This window comes from Phocoena phocoena, chromosome 2 (assembly GCF_963924675.1).
Source record: "Phocoena phocoena chromosome 2, mPhoPho1.1, whole genome shotgun sequence".
Taxonomy (NCBI): Eukaryota; Metazoa; Chordata; class Mammalia; order Artiodactyla; family Phocoenidae; genus Phocoena; species Phocoena phocoena.
In genome coordinates this window covers 101,760,217-101,778,394 of record NC_089220.1, presented here as the reverse complement: position 1 = coordinate 101,778,394, position 18,178 = coordinate 101,760,217, and the positions used below count along the sequence as shown (strand labels likewise).

At 48.6% G+C, this 18,178-nt stretch overlaps 1 protein-coding gene across 1 annotated transcript in view; it reads right to left on the bottom strand.

The window, feature by feature from the left end:
• Positions 1 to 18,178, bottom strand: part of LIPC (lipase C, hepatic type) — a 157,690-nt gene that overhangs the window by 11,315 nt on the left and 128,197 nt on the right. Inside the window, exons 2-6 of the mRNA XM_065871429.1 lie at positions 16,549 to 16,736; positions 12,501 to 12,683; positions 11,809 to 11,926; positions 9,305 to 9,538; positions 6,739 to 6,984 (exon numbers count right to left, since the gene is read on the bottom strand). Coding sequence (XP_065727501.1) covers positions 6,739 to 6,984; positions 9,305 to 9,538; positions 11,809 to 11,926; positions 12,501 to 12,683; positions 16,549 to 16,736 — 969 coding nt within the window. The remainder of the gene's footprint in view (positions 1 to 6,738; positions 6,985 to 9,304; positions 9,539 to 11,808; positions 11,927 to 12,500; positions 12,684 to 16,548; positions 16,737 to 18,178) is intronic.

Below are 18,178 nucleotides of genomic sequence, written 5' to 3'. Positions count from 1 at the left end.
AGCAAACAGCCCCTGAAGAAAAGCCGCAGTCTAAACCTGCCTCCGATAAAGCCACCAAGACAGAGTGCCTGCCAGCTCTGACCCACTGACATCCATCCTGGGCTATCACTGCTGCAGATTCCTGCCTGCTGCCTCTCTGCTGAACGTCCAGCCCCCGAGCTGGGATAAATGTTTCACGTCCCTGCACTGGAGATGGGTTTTTGTCTTCCTTTGCTCTTAAACTATGAGTAGGAAGAGGCGGATTTCCACATCTGAGATGCCATGGTTCTACAATTCTGGGGGAAGGGGTTGGCTTTGATGATTGTGAAGGTCCCTTTAGCGCTCACATCCTATGGATGAGAATTACCTGTGTCCTGCAGTGTCTCCCCGGGGTGGGACCTGTGCAGGAGGTCAGAACCTCCAAAGGTCTGTAAGCCGAGTGAGGCGGGCTGTGGAGGGCACAGCTGTGCAGGAATGCGGGCACCTGTGTCTGCAGAAGTGTGATGGTCAAACCCGTCACACATTGATAGCGCAAGGAATCCCTTTTAACCTGCACTAGGAAAGCCACTTTTGGGGAGAAACCTTGAAATTAATTTTTTAAAATACATAAGAGACTTTCATGTTCAGATCTAATTATTTGTTCTTATTTTGGATTTTGTAAGTGTTTTTCCTTAAAAAAAGATAAAAGACAGTTTGCTTCTTATTCCTCCCCCCACCCCCCAGGACAATGATGCTGTTACAAAGATGAAGGAAAAAAGGGTGAATAATTTTTCTCACTTTACCTTATGGCATGTTTAATAAGGATTTTAAAAAATGATTTAGGGAAATGCTTTTGATCCTGTGACTGCAAGGAGGCCAGCACAACGTGGTCCTCAGTTCAGGCAGGAGAAATTATTTCAGGTCTTAAAGATGAGAAGCATGAAATAGTCTATTAACCCTGAATGAGATCAGGCAAAGTCAAACCTGGAGCAGAGATGTGAGGCCTCTGGAGATTCTCCTCACCAGAGAGTCTGCCTGGGGTTCAGATACGCTAAAAACCCTGGATCCTAATCTTACGTGGACCCCACTGGTGCCACTTAAAAAAAAAAAAGTTTCTTTTTACACGGTAGCCACTGTGAACACCAGGTTATGGAATTTATAAAAAGGGAATCTTTTTTTCCTTTTTTTTTTTTGTCTCATGGAAAAAATGATTCTGAATCATTAGGTACTGGTCCTGGGAGACATTATGACTCTTTACAAACATCAAAGAGGCCTTTTTAGTTTTGAATGTATAGGTTTTTTCTCATGGAGATGGTAAGAATGAGATCTCGTGTTTTCTTGCAGCACCAAGGTCTTCTTCCTAGATCTCAGATGCCTCTGAGGGAGGCTGAACATCATGGAACTGAGAGGCCCAATGATGGTCTTATGCAGGGGGTTAATGTATGAGCAGCCAGCACTAGCAGGGGCTGGTTGAATGAACTCAGAACAGGCTCAAGGGAAGCCGAGAAGGGGTTTTATAAGCCTATGTGTGTGTGCGTGTATGTACTTAGGTTGGGGACTAAATTGGGGCTCAACAGTACTGCCCCATTTATGTGATGCTGATGTCACAAGATTGGATGCTTGCCCCTTCTGTGGGTAGTTTCCTCCTCTGCTGGGGGTGGAGACGGGGGAGCGTGTGTGTATGTGTGTATGCGTGGGAAGGCCAGGGAGTATTGTGTTGTGTGTGTGTATGGGATGGAAATAAGCACCCTTGACTGAGAGATAGGAGCCTCCTGGTACCATCAAGAGGTCTTGAGCACTCATCAGCTTTCTGAAGCTCAGTTTCCTCATCTGTAAAACAGGTATTAAAAGCCTTCTCACAGGGTTGTTGTGAGGATGTGATGAGATGGTATGTAAAAGTGCCTGGCTTCTAGAAGGTGTTGACCATCCTATATGCAGGACTGACCAGCACAGTGGGCAGAGTGAGTCCACCCCCAGGTGCCAGGGTTAGTGGTTTCTCCCTCATGCTGGTCCATACACAGTCACTTCATGGCTGAAGAAACTGAGGCCCACATAGGTTTTGCCACAGGGTCAAGGTCATATAGGTGGTTGGCAGCAAAGCCAAATTCTGGACACTCCTTATCCCAGTCCCAAGCCTCTGCTCTCTCTACCATACCCATTGCTTCTCTGGAATTCTCCCTGGAAATCAGTGAAAACCTTCCAAAGAAGTAGCTGAGAAAAGCCAAAGACAAACAGACTCCCCAAGTCACAGTCTGGCTGATTATCTCACCAACCAGAAGAGTGCTCTCATCAGCTGGAGCGAGTTCCCACCGGCTGGATGGGGCCCAGAGTGCAGGGAGAGAGTGCAGGCAGCGGAGATGGGGGAGAGAGGAGAGACTCAGACAGAGGAGCCCAAGAGGAGGGATGACTCAGGAGGGAGCTGCCAGTGAACTGGCCTCGGTCCTACACTTAGGAGGCCATGGAATCGGGGAGACCTGGGGTCAAACACTACGTTTGCTCCTCACTAACTGTGTGACTTGGGAAGGTGATTTAGCCTCTCTGCATCTCAATTTATTTATTTGGAAAATTAGGCATAATCAATCCACCCCCCGCCCCTTCCATCTTTCTCTCTCTCTCTGTCTGTAGGTTGTTGTGAGGATTAAATGATACATGAGATAATTGTTGCAACACATCCAAGGTGGTGTCTGGACAGAGTAAGCCCCCCTGAGCGCTGCTTCCTTCTCTTCCACACAGTTACCTCCTCTAACTGCTATGAGGATTAAATTAGATAAGATGCTTGCTAAGCAGGACTTCATATAGGTTTGTTTCCCACCCCCTTCTCTTAAAGAAAAAGGTCTCCCAAACTAGCAAAAGTTCTTCCTGAGAGAGAGAATGGAAGTAGGCGATAAACTGCCTCATTTCACTCAGCGACTGTTTCCCAATTCTCTTCTGTTACTGCTGTCCTCTTCAGCGTTTACCCGAGTTCTGGCGTACGGTTGTAGAAAACAGATCCTTTGATGGTTTTGTCAAAATATCTTGGGAGCCAGAGGAATGAGGGCCAAGTTAGTCATCCTTTGTGCAACTACAATCGGGAGGGGATGTTTATCTTGCCCAGCCAGGCCCTGCACTAAAATACATAGTACAATTAGATGTCCTTGAAAAATATGGATTGCGGGTTCTCTGTAACCAGGGTTGGGCAAGTCTGTTCCTTTATGAATCTATAAGTATTCATCAAATGCTGCAGTTGGCCACTGAAATAGACTCTGGGGGCCCAAGTCACAGACGATCGTGGCCATGATGGGTGAAGAAGGGTGCAGTTATGGTGGCCTAGATTAAAGACTTGATGCCAGCACCGTCAATAGAACTTTCTGGAAGGAAATGGTCTATTTCTGAACTCTCTGATATGGCAGCCACATATTTGAGCGTTTGAAATGTGGCTAGTATGACTGAGGATTCAAATTTGTGATTTTATTTTAAGTAATTTAAATAGCCACATAAGGTTAGCAGCGACCATGTAGGTCGATGTAGCATTGTACAGACCGCAGCATCCCATGAGCAGCCGCTTTCACATAGGTGGGAGTCTCGTCTGGGCATAATTTCCAGCTGTACCCAGGGTAGCTTGATGTGACCGCAGGGATGTGACTCTTCACCAGTGAGTCAAATTAGGCTGAGCACATTAGGACTTTGCTCACTGGAAGGGCTCAGGTGGATCTGGGGAGAATTTGGAGGGCCCAGAGAAGAGGAGGGTGCAGTGCAGGCTGCAGCTCATCACTGGAATCTCTCTGGGGCTGGAGGTTTGGGTTCAGACCAGTTTCAGGCAGTCTTGTCTCATAGTCCCACCTCCATATCACTGGCCCCAGAGATCTTATCTTCATTGGATATCCCTGGAGCAAGAGGAGATGCTGGTGATAAAGAGACCCAAGTGTTGTTGTTAGGGGAACTACTGACCAAAACTGCCCACCCTGGCCAGACCCTAGAGTAACCATTTGCATGAGTTATCTTACAACATGAGGTCCTCGTAAGGAACGTGGAGCTAACAAGCCACCACCAACTGAAAGAATTTAGGAAAGGTCAAAAGGAGAGAGGAGACACCAGTCCATGTGTCCTACCAACCTCCCAGAATCCTTCTCGCTGGAATCCATCTTGGCTGAGCAATGCGTGCACCACCAGGAAAGACCCTGAGTCAGAATGACTGGCCAGAGACCACCCGGAAACTAACCCCATCACCATACAAACCCAAGGCTGCGAGCCCCGTGGCAGAGCAGTTCTCCTGGGTTCCCTTACCCTGCTGCTCTCCGCCTGGGCGCCCCTTCCCAATAAAGTCTCTTGCTTTGTCAGCACGTGTGTCTCCTCGGACAATTCATTTCCGAGGGTTAGGCAAGAGCCCACTCTCGGGCCCTGGAAGGGATCCCCCTTCCTGCAACATTGTCTCCAAGGGACTCATCATCTGTCTTCCTGGGACAGCATTTAGCATTTAGCATGTGGGAGGGGGTTGGTCTCCCCTGAGCCCCCTGAGGGAGGGCCTCTGCCTACCCTGGCTCTATTTATGCTTGAAGAATAAATGATGGCCTGGCACAGTGGCTTTGGCAGCTGCTGGTGAGACAGTGTTGCCCTAATGCGATTCCTTGATCCTCCTTCACGGGAAAGGGGTCCCTGTGAGTTCACACCAGTACCGCGTGGTGATTGGGCATCTGGGGTCCTGGGCAAAGGGAAGAACTCAGCCTGGCTTGTGCCTACTGCTCTTCCCTCTTCCTTCTCTTGACGCTCTCGCCTCCCTCCCCCCATCTCCACGCCCCCCAGGAGATGACCTCGGGCAGGACCCAGTCCCTCACTTCAGATGCACAGCCCTGCCCTGGAAGGTGAAAAATGACGCTCTTTCTCTCCAGCTGACCGCAAGGAGAAAGCAAGATCCTCCCCCACCTCTCCTCCTTCCCTCACCCCCATAGACAGACCATGGGCAGGTTACCAAGGTAAAAATCACTAGACTAGTTGTTTGGAGGCCTGGGTCTAAATGCTGGCTCTGCCCCCAAGAATTCCTCTTGTGTCCCTGGGCAAATGATTCTCCTGCATCTGGGCCTCTGTTTTCCCATCTGTGAAATGGTGGAGTTGAACAGTTTTTTGAAACGCTAACATTCCAGGATTAAAGTAGATCTGGTAAAATGTGATTATCTGAGAGGCTTAATCACTCCAGGCAGCTTTGCCATTTAAAAGAGGAGCTGGTTAACCCAAATGAGTGTCTAATTGGCAGCCTGCGGCGCGGGAGCTCCCTGAAGCAGGAGGCCTTCCAAATCCCCTCACCTGCTCTGGGTGCCATGGGTTCCGCCGCCACCCCTCAAGGACAGACAGCTGAGGGGACCCTCTGCCCCTTAGGGAAGAAAGATCCTGCCCTCACTCCAAGTGCTCTCAGAAGCTATCAGACGCTCCATCTGATTTCTGTCATTCCTGGGATTCAGGGAAGGGAAATCTGGCTGGAGAGCAAAAGTTCAGATAAACAGAAGAATCTTGTGCCTAAAAAATAAGTCGCCTGGGAGCTTGAACTTGGGAGTGTGGTAATGAACGGAACACCTGGGAGTGTTCAGCCTGGGAGTCAGAGGGACCTGGGTTCCAGGCCTCCTTCCAGGCTAACCCTGCCAATCTCGCTTGGCTGTTGTGGGCACCATGAGGAGTTGATGGATACATGTAATGTTTTTATGTAAAACGCGGTGCAAAGGCAAAGTGCTCCTGACAGCGTGTTCACCTTCTGCATACAAACATCTGCACGGTAACAAGCAAACAGCACCAGGCTCCGCCCAGTGACGTGAGCATGTGCTGTGAACAGTGAGATGCTAAATCATTCCAGAGCTGTTTTAAGGATTAGGCAGAAATGTTAAAGGCAACAGATGTTGGCTTGTTCCCTCCAGGAGGATTGAGGCTTTAGTGGAGTATTTCTCTGCTGGCTTCAGCCCAAATCATGGCCACAGCCCTTTCTCTGACCTCCTGTTCAACCCAGCAAGAAGAAGGGGCTCAATTTCTCCCCTGAGGTTGAGAAGCGGAACTTCTAGGGAGGGCCTCAATAGGACAATGATCTCTTGTAAGACGAGCTGACTCGAACGTCAGGGGAAATGAGTAAGCATACATGTAGTGTGGAGCCCAGGTTTTTCCTAGCCATAAGCAGAGAAGAAAGCACTGGGTTCCAGTCTGAGTTTGGAGAAGTCTCCAGGGCCCTGTACAATGAGACCTGGGTGGTCAAGGTAATTGCTCAAGGCCTTCTGGATCTAATATTCTAGGGGACCGTGATATTGGATGAAGTACAGCCAACCCAAGGATTTTGTTCCAGAAAGTATCAAGCTTTCTCCTCCAGCACTTGGCAGTGAGGAAGCCACATTCTTGGGTAAAGAGAGAGGCTGTGTCATCATCACGGTCTGGAATCTGTGCAGGGTCAAAACCACTAAAATAACAGAGCCTGAAGTAGTTCCAGCAAAACACTTCAGGGAACTTCTGAACCTTCAGACAAGTGGCTTCATCTTGCCCTTCTGAAGGCTCTCCTGCACTCACCTTTTTTTTTTTTTTTTTAAATTTTTTTAAACATCTTTATTGGGGTACAATTGCTTTACAATGGTGTGTTAGTTTCTGCTTTATAACAAAGTGAATCAGTTATACATATACATATGTTCCCATATGTCTTCCCTCTTGCGTCTCCCTCCCTCCCACCCTCCCTATCCCACCCCTCCAGGCGGTCACAAAGCAACGAGCCGATATCCCTGTGCCTTGCGGCTGCTTCCCACTAGCTATCTACCTGACGTTTGTTAGTGATGCACTCACCTTTGAACGGGGATTGGGCTCGAGTCACCAGGAAGAGGCTCTTGCTCTTCTTGCTTTGCGGCTCCTGGCGGGCATAGTAGCCCAGCGTGTTGCAGCGGCCCTTTTTGCAGCTCAGGCACAGGCCCTGGCTGAAGCTGTCCATGTCCCTGCACGGGTAGGCCGTGCTCTGCATGTCAGCGTGCAGCAAGGAGTCGATGAAGAGGTGCACCGACCGCTCGTGGGCACATTTGATGGTCTGGGTGATGGCTGGAAAACAGGGCAAGAAGCACATTATCATCCCTTTGTCTGAAGGATCACCTTGTTTCTCAGTGCAGAGTACCGGCGCATTAGGAAGGAGGAGGAAAGTGCTCAGGTCAACCCGCTGACTACAGTGGATGTGATAACTGACGGAACACTACACAAGGGGTAGACCCCCTGCAGTCACTTAGTGTGGAGGCATAATCTCAGGCTCCAGGGGGCTGCTGAGGGTACCCTGTATGTTACGGTAGGTGTTTTAATAGGAGCCCCAAGTCACTAAGAAAATCTTGAATTATTTAAGCAAGTGGGGTAGCGTAATTCATTTTGGAAATATTTTAATCTCAAATGGTTGAAAATGCACAACTGCTGATGCTTTAAGGGTGAGTTAGCAGAACAGGCTTGTGCGGAATGCCTCTTAATAAAGCTGGGTAAACCAGTGCCCAGGCAATCTTGGGACTTGGCTCATGGTCTGGTGAGAGCTGAGGCCTCCCCCACCATGTCTGCCTTCTGTCTCAAAGCAGCCACTGCATGCCCTAAGATAACTGGCCTGTACAACCAACATGGGGATTGGCTTCAAGAAGGACATATCCCAGTGACCAGGTCTGAACGGGCCTAACCCAAAACAAGTTTAGGAGGTTTATATACCAAGGATTTTGACCTTTTTTGGGGGGGGTTGTTTTGGGGTCTCCAAATCTTAACAATCTTTAGTAAAGTTTTCTCTAGGAATGTTGAGGAACCACCACGAGATGTGCTAAGAACCTCATGTGAAGGTGGAGCACAGGTAACTTTGCCAAAAGCTGTTTGCCCAGGATTAGTCATCTCAGTTCTTGGTCACTAGGGGCTATATTTGTTGAGCACCCACTATTCGGCAGGTACTACACTGAGTGCCTCCCCAGATCTTCAATACAGCTCCTTGAGGCAGCTGTTACGAGTGAGAAAACTGAGTTTCAAAGACATTCACTCACTCACTCAAGCTCACCTAGCCAGGAGGTGGTGAGGATGGTAAAGCAGTTACCAACTGACCAAGTTAACATGTTCACCCCAGAATGGGATCACTTGCAAACAAAAGGGTGAAGAAAACTGAGAAAAACCATACCAAGGGTGGGCAAGGTAAATGAATATCCTTGGTTCCATCATTCTGAAGTGTAGCACAAAAGAGAAAATGGCAGTAATTGGTCAGAGATGCATTTACCAGGCAGTTAGCTAATAAACACCATTTTAGGGGTCGGTGTGGAGCTTAGGGAGGGTGTAAATCTGGGAAGAGGGCTGGATGGTCACCAGGAACTGCTGGTGACTAGAGAGCGATGACTGGAGAGAGATGGTGTAAGGAATGATAAGGGGAAGTTCCGAGAAGGTTCTCTCAGGTGTGGGCGGGTGGAAAGCTGGGAGTCCAGCCAAAATGAGATAGTATCCAGTGTGAAGGTCATTCTGATACAGGAGACGTGAAGGTGGTGATGTAATCACGAGATAGTGTGGGCTCAGCTCAGTTTCAGATGATGGGGGCAAGATGGTGGTATGTGGGGGTCGGGGGGTCTCCAGTTGGCTTAGAGTGAGTTGGCATGTCTTAATCAGGATATTATTTTACAATAATGAGAACCCTGGAATGCCTAGGAAACGTATGGTTTTTGCTCACATCTTTGTTCTTTAATCCGGGGCCTGTTACCCATGCGCGTGTTAATGTTTTGGTTTTAGGGTTTGAGAGAGAAGGGGGATCGCAACCCAGATAATGCCATATTCAGTTTCTGCCCTGAGACAAAGGAAGTCACAAGGACCTATTTAGAGCTGAACATCTAATTGGAAGAATCTCCATAATGAATGTCCTGTAGGGTCAGCTGATTAAACCTCACGGGGGTTGGAAGAGTTATTCCCACTCTTGTGAGACCAAGGATGAAGAAACCATGATCTATTAAGTGGATCATCATAGGGCCCAGAATAGAGGAAGCCCCCTGAGTGAGGAAGCTTCCGGAGAAAGAGGAAGAACCACAGGCATCAGGGCTCAACTTTCAGAAAGGCTAATACCCCGGGAGAGACTTCGCCGGGTACCCTGAGTGGAGGTAAGAAGCGGGGACTCCCAGTGGTGCCCCTCAGCTCATCCTCAGCGCCTGAGCTCCAGGGACCACTGCCTGTTAAGAGGAAGGGCTTGGGGGGAGCGGCAGCCCTTACCTACTCCCACAAGCCCTCTCTCTGGGTGGACTTGGTGACCATTCACCCTGGGCCCCACCCTTGCCAAACTCTTCTCAGAATCTTGCAGATTAGACACCACTGGATCCAGAGGCCCCATCAGTTGTGGGGAATGTAAACCAGCGTAGGCTAGTGTCTTCTTTCTCACCGTTTAAGCCGTGCTTGGCAATATGTTTGTAGAGCTCTAGGAAGTGGCATCCAGGCTGGTAGGAGCCCCCATTGGGGTAGAAGTCATAGTGGGCTATGGGCTGTTTGATGCCCACACTCAGGCCCATGTGTTCCTGGGTAAAGGTGTGAATGGCGTCCACGAAACTGGCATCATCTGGTGAAAGCCGGTCACTGGGGGAAGCTCTTTTAAACAAAAGGCCCGCAGCATCCAGCCCTAACAGGAAAGCAAGGCGAAGGGTTAGGTGAGAGCAACAGGAGAGGAGAAGAAATGCTCTTTTTACCTTTTTCATGTTATTACACATTCATGAGCTAGCAGGAAGAAGAAAATCCTAGGGCATAATCTTTCTCTCGAAAATCTTGCCATAACTTTTTCGCAGTAAAACTGTAGTAATTCATGGCACTAAAAATCGGACACGGGCTGGTTATTATTTATGGGGAGAAGAGGTTTGCAGGAACTATCCAGTGGTAGAAATAAGGTTATAAGGGAATGCTTGATTTATTTAAGCCAATCAATTTTAAGTACCTCTCAAGCTACTTTCAAGAGCATCTGTTTGCATATAAAAAAAACCCACTGTGCTTATTGTAAGTAGTTCTAACCTATCCATCGAAGAAAGAATTTATTTGCCTGCATGTTGTCAATAATTTCCCTAAACAAGCTAGCTTTTCCCCTACACTAATGTCATTTCATTGGAATGTTCAGAACCGCCTTGGGACATTACAGTTCTCTGGGAAAAATGTTGTGAGCAAATAGGACTGCTCACAGCTCTGGTCCTTAAGTGACAGATATGTTTGCATGAGACAAGTGGAAGCTCCTGGCTGATGGTAGCTGGGAAGTATTTATGCCCTCAAGGTTTTTTTCTCTTTCTTCCTTTACCTTCTCTGGAGGACCCTTTGTTGTCCCGTATCAGTCCTGGCTTCCATCACTGTTGGGGGTGAAGGAATTGACAGGGCACCATGACAGTCCCTGCTCTCTAGCCCTGACCTGTAGTTACAAATAAAGGAAGTGATTTATATTCCTTTCTTCGTCAGGCTGACTATGAGATGACAACAGAGTAATTAGCGGTCCTGTTGCTTCTGATATGTGTGGGCCTGGCTAATAATGCCTGATGTGGCCCGTGACACCAGCCGGCGTGGAGAGGGTCCTGGGCCCAGTGCCGCCTCTCTGCAGTTCTGACTTAGCCTTCTAGGCCTGGTTTGTCTGTGAAGGACCTCACTGGACTTCTGTGGAATGTTCTTGTGTGGGAGGTCTGCTCACCCCCAGGCTATTGAGTGTTAAATCATGGAGGGCGCCAAATACTGATCCATGGATCAGGCCTCCCGTCGCCAGCAAGATGAAAAAAAAAAAAAAAAAACAGAAAATGAGTTCTCATCATGACAAATTTGCTTCGTTTAAATGTCTGCCATTATCCCTATCTTTCTTCAGTGTTAAAATAAATCTCTTCTTTTATGAAGGAATGGTAATAGTAGATAGGAGTTGCCAAAAATGTTCTTTCTTGATGAAATAAAAGATCACAGCAATGTTATTCATCTTACATTTTGTTTGAATTGTTCTCGCTTGTGAATTATTGTTTTAGCCTGATGGGTCTTGAAGGATGAGTAGGAGTTTGGTAGGGAGACTAGGGCTTGGTTTTCCAGGCAAAGAGAAAAGTGACTGCAAAGGCCCAGAAGCACAACAGGCCATGGCACATATGTAGAGTGGAGAAAAATCTAGTGTCACAGAAGCCTAGAACTATAAGAAGGGAACAGTGGGAGGAGAAGCTGGAGAGCTCTGGGGATACTACACTGAGAAGGGCCTTGTCTGGGCCTCCTGACTTTTACCCTGTAGGAATCAGTGGGCCTCAGGGACTTGGCTGATGAGGCGTGTTCTCCTGACTGTGACTCTGGGGCAGCAGGGGCGGGATGAGGTTTGTGTCAGGGCAGCCTGGTAGGAAAGGCCTTCTTGTGTGTCTTCAGCTCTTCCTGGGTATCTAGGGGCATTTCCAAGGTGGCATAGAGCTTGGGGTGAGGTTTTTGGTGCAGAGATCCCTCCCTCAATCCAAATGGGCCCCAGAGTAGGACCCACGTGTTTCACAAAAGTGAACACTGAGGTACAAACATGGCTGTTACAGCAAATTTAGGGCTGTCATTCTTTAACTCACATTGGGCTTTTAAAACTATAGGTTGAAAATAAACTCTTTTTTGCTACAAAAGTGTACACAAAATCTACTTTTTAGGACCTATTTGGCAGGACTGTGAGAGACCTTTGTTTGAGGAAAGGCAATAGGAAGTGAGGCTGTGATTTGCTCTAAATTCTCTTGGAACGGCAGTCTATGACAGTGGTCATGTTTGAAATAAATAGTGCTATAAGTCCTCCTGTGAACTCTAATACAGCCTGAAGGAAGCTGGGGGAGGGTTAATTTATGAGACCGTTGGAAAAGCAGGTCCTTGCTCCACGCCCCCGTGCAGTTGTGAAGATTATAGCTGTTAGTTATCAGGTGTGGTTACCTGTAATTCTCCCAATCTTGTGCTTTCTGCTCATGTAACTGCCAGCGAATCCTGAGACGTGTGCACCCAGGCTGTACCCAATTAGATGAACATTGCTTGGAGAAAAGTGAACAGATTCCTGGAAGACAGCGGCGAGACGGTTTCAGGAGGGGAGAGAGCTGCCTGGATAAAAGCCTTTGTGGGTGCAGCCTGTTCTAGGCTCTCTCTGTTCTTTGTGCCTGGTCACAAGTAAGGTGCTTACCTCCTACTCAGGACTCCAACTGGTTTCTCACCTTGCTGACTCTGTCCTGTTTCCTTTCAGGCTTAGCTACCTGGGACCCTGCCTGGGGATGCTGCCTCCTGTCTGCCCATCCTTACCTGGATGTTAATGCCTTGCAGGAGCGATCTCATTCATGTGTGTGGGAGTTTGATAGCTTACAGGGTGTGTTTAGATCCCTTAGCACATCCAAAGAGGTGAGCATAAAAGGAACAGTGGATGGAGTAGTGGGGGCAGATGATTCTATAAAACAGGGCTTTAAGGGAGGCATTTGAGAGACCGCTGGGGGTCTGGTCTCCGTCCCATGCCTTCCCATTCCTGTGAGCTTAGCAGAAGTAGTTCTCCCGTCTGGGTTGCTCTAGGAGACCAGCTTAATTCACTCAGTCTTAGAGGAAGGGAGAGGATGGGAGAGAAGGGAGGTCAGGGCAGGTCTCACCTCCAGCCACTGGAGAAGGGCCGCGATCTCCTGGCCGACGAGGCGGGTGTTGCGGACAGCGATGGAGTAGTGGGTGTGGGCCAGGGTGACCCATTCTGCCAGCCCCACGTTGACTGGTCGGGCCACCTGAGACTTCAGCGCGGCCACCATCTGCCAGATCCAGTTTTCCAGCGAGGCTTCCATCTGAGGGTGGAACCACAGGGTCATCAGCTTCCCCGGGAGGGAGGCGGGAGTGCTGTGCTAGCTCCCTCTCTCTACCTGCTCACCTCTTTCCTTCTCCAACTCTGGGCTCATGCTGGCTCCTTCTCTCCAAGAGAAAGGGCTTAACCTGAGGCTTCTCAACTTCAGCACCATTGACATTTGGGGCCAGATATTTCTTTGCTGTGGGAGCTGTCCTGTGCACGGTAGGATGTTTAGCCGCATCCTTGCCTCCATCCAAGAGAGGCCAGCAGCACCCCTCTCCTCCCCCTCCCCAAGCTGTGAAGACCAAAAATGTCTCTGGACTTTCCAAATGTCCTGCGGGGGGCTACCCCCAGCCCTCCCTGTGCTGCCGCACCTCTGGGTCACACCCACTGTGTTCTGCTTGCCTTAGAGGGGGTAGGACTGTGAGCTGGAGCATAGTAGGAACTCAGTAACAATTGGGTTGATTCATTATGGAGAACTGTTCTGTGTATGTTCCCTGTTTGAGAGCCAATTTGCAGGGCACTCCTGAAGGGTTCACAGAGCAAATACGTTTGTGCTGTGTCTGGAAGGATAAACAGGAGTTCTCACGGAAGAATCCAGGTGGGCCGGTGAGTGTGGCGGCGGTGGGTGAGGGTATCTAGGGCACTCCAGGCGGAGGGAGAGCATGTGCAGAGGTGTAGAACCACAGAAGGGCAGTGCGGCCTGTCTGGGGAGAGCAGGAAAGTCGGGCGTAATTGAAGACGAGAACACAGAGGTGAAGCTGGACAGCAGTACTGATGGTTTGGCTGGTGAGTCTGGGGTAAGAGGCATTCATTTAATAAATGTCTTTCTACCCAGTACCTTCTATGTGGATGTAACACCTTGGGTTCAACTCCAGACTCTCCTAGTTACTAGCTGAGTGGCCTTGGACAAGTTATTTAACTTTTCAGTGCCCCAGTTTCCTTGTCTGGAAAATGGGGATAATAATAGTGTCCTCCTTCCAGGATTGCTGTGAAGATGAGATCAGTTAATAGATGTAAAGCATTTAGCACCTGGAACACAGTGAGGACTCAGTAAATGTTAGTTATTACAGTTGCTGCTGTTGTCATTATTATTATTATTACCAGCAATAGTAGATATATTCCAGTCTGCGCAAGATTTTGAAAACAAAGAACTCATTCTAGTAAAAGGATCCTGGTAAGAGGACCCTGCTATCTTCATGTCTGTAAACAAGATATGAAGTCAGCCATTACTTTAGCTAACAAATATTTTTGGAGCACCTAATATATAATGGATCCTGTGCGGCGGGAGATGAGGGAAGGGATACTCTAGGCAGAAGTCACAGCCTGAGCCAGGAGGAGAGAAGTCATTTGGAAGGAGCTACAAGCAGAGGTAAGGGGGAGGCAGGGAGAGTGGCAGTGGAGGCAGGGAGAGCCGGCCCTGCTGTTTGTAAGGCTCTCAGCTCAAGTCCCTACCTCAAGTCAGGTATCAAGTCCACAGCTCTCTCCTCCCCAAAGCCCTGCTCTGGATGCATTCCCTCCTTCCCAATTTCTTTTCTCTTTTTCTCTTGTAAGGGAAGGTCCCTTTGGCTAAAGCAGCTGAAGAGATGGAATGTTCTTCCCTTACAATGGCCTCCTAATAATCTATCCTTACCCCCTCCGCTCCCATAGGAAAGCTTCCCATGTCTGATCTTTTTTTTTGGCCGTGCCGTTCAGCTTGTGGGATATTAGTTCCCTGACCAGGGCTTGAACCCGGGCTACCGCAGTGAAAGCGCCAAATCCTAACCACTGGACCGCCAGAGAACTCCCTTCATGTCTGATCTTTAGTTTCCTTTAAGATAGGTTTCATCTCAGGGTTCTACCCTCTGTCTCCAATTCCATGCTTTTTTTTTAAAGAAACAGGGATGGAGCTCCTAGCTTAGCTAGAGAGAGCTGCAGTGAGGAGACTGCAGTGTGAGGCCTGCTGTGTGATGGCGACCCTGCCAAACCCATCCTTGACAAAGGCTTGATGTAATGGAGTCTTTGACAGTGTGGGCTTTGGAGCATGAGGGTTCTAGTTTTGGAGTTCTGTCTACTGAGGGCTGTGTGACTGTGGTAGCTGCTTGACCTCTCTGAGCTGCAGTTTCCTCATCTGAGAGATGAGACTAACTCAAGTGGCCGTGTAGGGAGGCAGGAGGATTAAACGAGCTGATGTCTAATGTAAATGGCTTAGCTCCTATAGGGCCTCATCTGTGTTAGGTCTCTTCTCTAGGGGCAGGAAAGCCCCTACCACCTTCACTGCCAACCCTGTGCTGTGGTGGAACACCCCCCGCCCTTCCCTAGGGTGGGGCTCCTTTAAATCCTAGGAGGAAGCTGCTGGCAGGCTACAGAGCCTCTGTGCTTTGCTGGGATGGCAAGCCCACCTTGTGGCTACACCCACATGGCGTCATGTGGTTCCCATTACCCCGTGAGGCCTGGCATGGGGTCTGTTTTGTTCATGTGGAGGGTATGAGTGAATACATGTTGAAAGAGTGGTGGTGGGCCGATGGGCTCATTTTGCTCTCTAAGCTAGGATAGACGGGGGTTGCAGAGCATTTTTCAATTAGATGGTAGGGAAAGGGTTTCAAGTCATGAAATAGACCCCAGATCTCTGGAGGTTTCACAGTGTGAACCAAGCTTCAAATCGTGGGTGGCCTAGAAACCAGTAAGGCAGAATTTCTTCTTGGAAACTTTTGTTTGACTTCAATCACTGCCCACAATATTCTTTTCCCCCTTCTTCCACAGTAATAGCATTTAGCATCACTAAAAAGCTACACTTTCTCTAAGAGGCTACATATCTTTTTTTTTTTTTTTTTTTTTTTTTTTTTTTGCGGTACGCGGGCCTCTCACTGTTGTGGCCTCTCCCGTTGTGGAGCACAGGCTCCGGACGCGCAGGCCCAGCGGCCATGGCCCACGGGCCCAGCTGCTCCGCAGCACGTGGGATCTTCGCGGACCGGGTCACGAACCCGTGTCCCCTGCATCGGCAGGCGGACTCCCAACCACTGCGCCACCAGGGAAGCCCAAGAGGCTACATATCTTAAGCACCTTTCCCTCTAGGTATGGGCAAATGGATGTAACTGGAAGCATTTCACAGATGCTTCTGGGAAGCTAACCTAAGAAAACACATTTATACACCAAAAGGCATTGAATTGTACACTTTAAATGGATGAATTTTATGGTATAATGCGAATTATACCTCAATATAGTTGTTTTTTAAAAACCCTGCTTTTTTGTGTTTACATTTTACTACCTTGTGCTACCTGGGATGCAGATGTGATAGCTAGTGCTCTAGCTGCCATCTTGGACCATACTCTAAGGATAGCAGAATAGTGAGTAGGGAATGAGCTGGGTCCTTGAGGACTTCAGTGACCAAAGCTGTTTATTCAGTTTTGGATTACATATACTGGACTCTTGTATGAAATGGAAAAAAACTTCTGTTTTATTTAAACTACTGCCAATTTGGATTTCTGCTATTTGCAGCTGAATTTAACCCTTAGAAATATAATATTTTATTGGGAGACTATGTCTTCTGGCTTCCTACCTCCTCCTGGGAAACATGCAGGTTCACCTTCATGAACTGCAATCTCTTATGGGCCCTTATGTGCTGTGTGACCTTTTTGAGCCACATTTTATTATCTGAAATGTGGAGATAATTATACTTTCTCTGCCCTGCTTACTCATGAAACTGAGATAATCAATAAGATAATGTGTGGGGAAGCACTTGGAAAATTAGAATGTACTTTAAAAGTATTATGCATGAGGTCGTTATCACCAGCTCCCTATCTTTTTATTACAATTGAACACACTAGGGAGGGAAACAAGAGAAAATGTAAAAGTAGAGAGAAAAAAGGCATGTCAGCATTTCCTACCAACCACCCGTGGACTATCATCACCAGAGGCAGCGAGGAGTTGAAGCCGCACTGCTGTAACGTGTCTGAGTGATTGAGCCGAATCTGACAGCCCTGATTGGTTTCTTCTTTAAAGAGCAGAAATCTGGTTCTTGTCTCCTGCGATGTTTCCTTTGTTTCAGCAGCTCGAGATCTCCTTCCAAATGACTCTGGAAGATAAAATTGGAGACAGTGTTTAACCTGGCACCTGTTCCACCTCTGCCAGCTCTGGGACAACCCAAAAGTTTCTAAGAGCACTAGGCAGCGGGGTTACTGCAAGGTGCTGGAGGTAGGCATCGGCTGTGGCTTTGGGGAAGCCCAAAGAGCATTTTATTTCCAGCAGAATGGGAGATGATGGAGGGTGACCTAGGAGGACCCCACACAGAGGTGGAGAGGACCAGATCCTCCATCCTGCCATCCCGGTGACTACAGGATCAGCCAGTCAGACGCTGGAGTAACTCCAGGACACTGGGAATATGGGAGAGGCGATTGGGACTGAGGTTCAGAGAGGATAAGTATTTCGCCCAAAATCATTATGCCAATAAGTGGTAGGATTTGGACCCTGTCTCTCTGACTCCAATTCCCTACATCCCTATGCTAGGGAGACAGCACATAGAGCATCTTAGTTTGATGACACTATGCATTCTCTCCCGTGGCTTAACCTGTTCTCACACGTAGTCTTGCACTGACCAGGTAGGACTGGGGCGGGGAGGGTCACAGAGGGAGTGGTGGATTCTGCTTGATGGCGAGTGGCATTCAGGGAGGACTTTTCAGGGAAAGTGATGCTCATGCTGGCCCTGAGGGATGAATGAGGGCTTGTGTGTATGTGTGAGTGGGTGGAAGGAGTAGGGCTTTCCAAGCTGAGGGAACAGCTGAGTAAGGGCTCAGAGGCATGGGACCTTGTGGGTGGAAGGAAGCCGAAGGCTGGGAAGCCAGAGTGCGGGGCGGGGGTCCCTGGATGCTGAGGAGTCTGGACTTTATGCTCTAGATGATAACATGCTGCTAAAGAGTTTTCAGCAGAAAAGGATAAATGAATATCCACCTGGAATCTTTCATAGACTGTGTGAGGGTGGGGTAGGGAGAAAAAGATTGCTTTTATGATTACACCTTCTGTTGTTTTCCTGAAAGGCTATCTAGCTTCTCTTTGTGGGGAGCCTCACCCTGACTCTGAGACGCTTTGTGGAGGATGGGCAGTCACCCAACTCTTTGAGGCAGCACAATGGCTGTCAAGACCACGATGTCAGTCAGAGATAAAGCTGGGTGGAGCCTGAGGGAGGTGCTATGTTCCCCAGGTGTGGCATCCCAAGATGGGTGACATCTTTTCTGCTAAGATTAGGAATCAGACCAAGAGCTGGGGGAGGATGCTCTCACAGTCCCTTCCAGCCGAGGGTGGGCTCCCCTGCGGCTGAGGGGCAGACACAAGGCCATACCAGCATTTGTGATCAGTGAACTCAATTCAGCCCAATTACTAAGAGCCCTGATCATTCTTTCTGAGCATAAAGTCATTCAGGCTTCTCAGACAATAAGTCTTGGGCTTTTGGTTTCAGGGGACAGCAGGACAGAGAGATGATGAAACTACAAAGTGCAAGGGGAGGTATTAATGAAACCAATT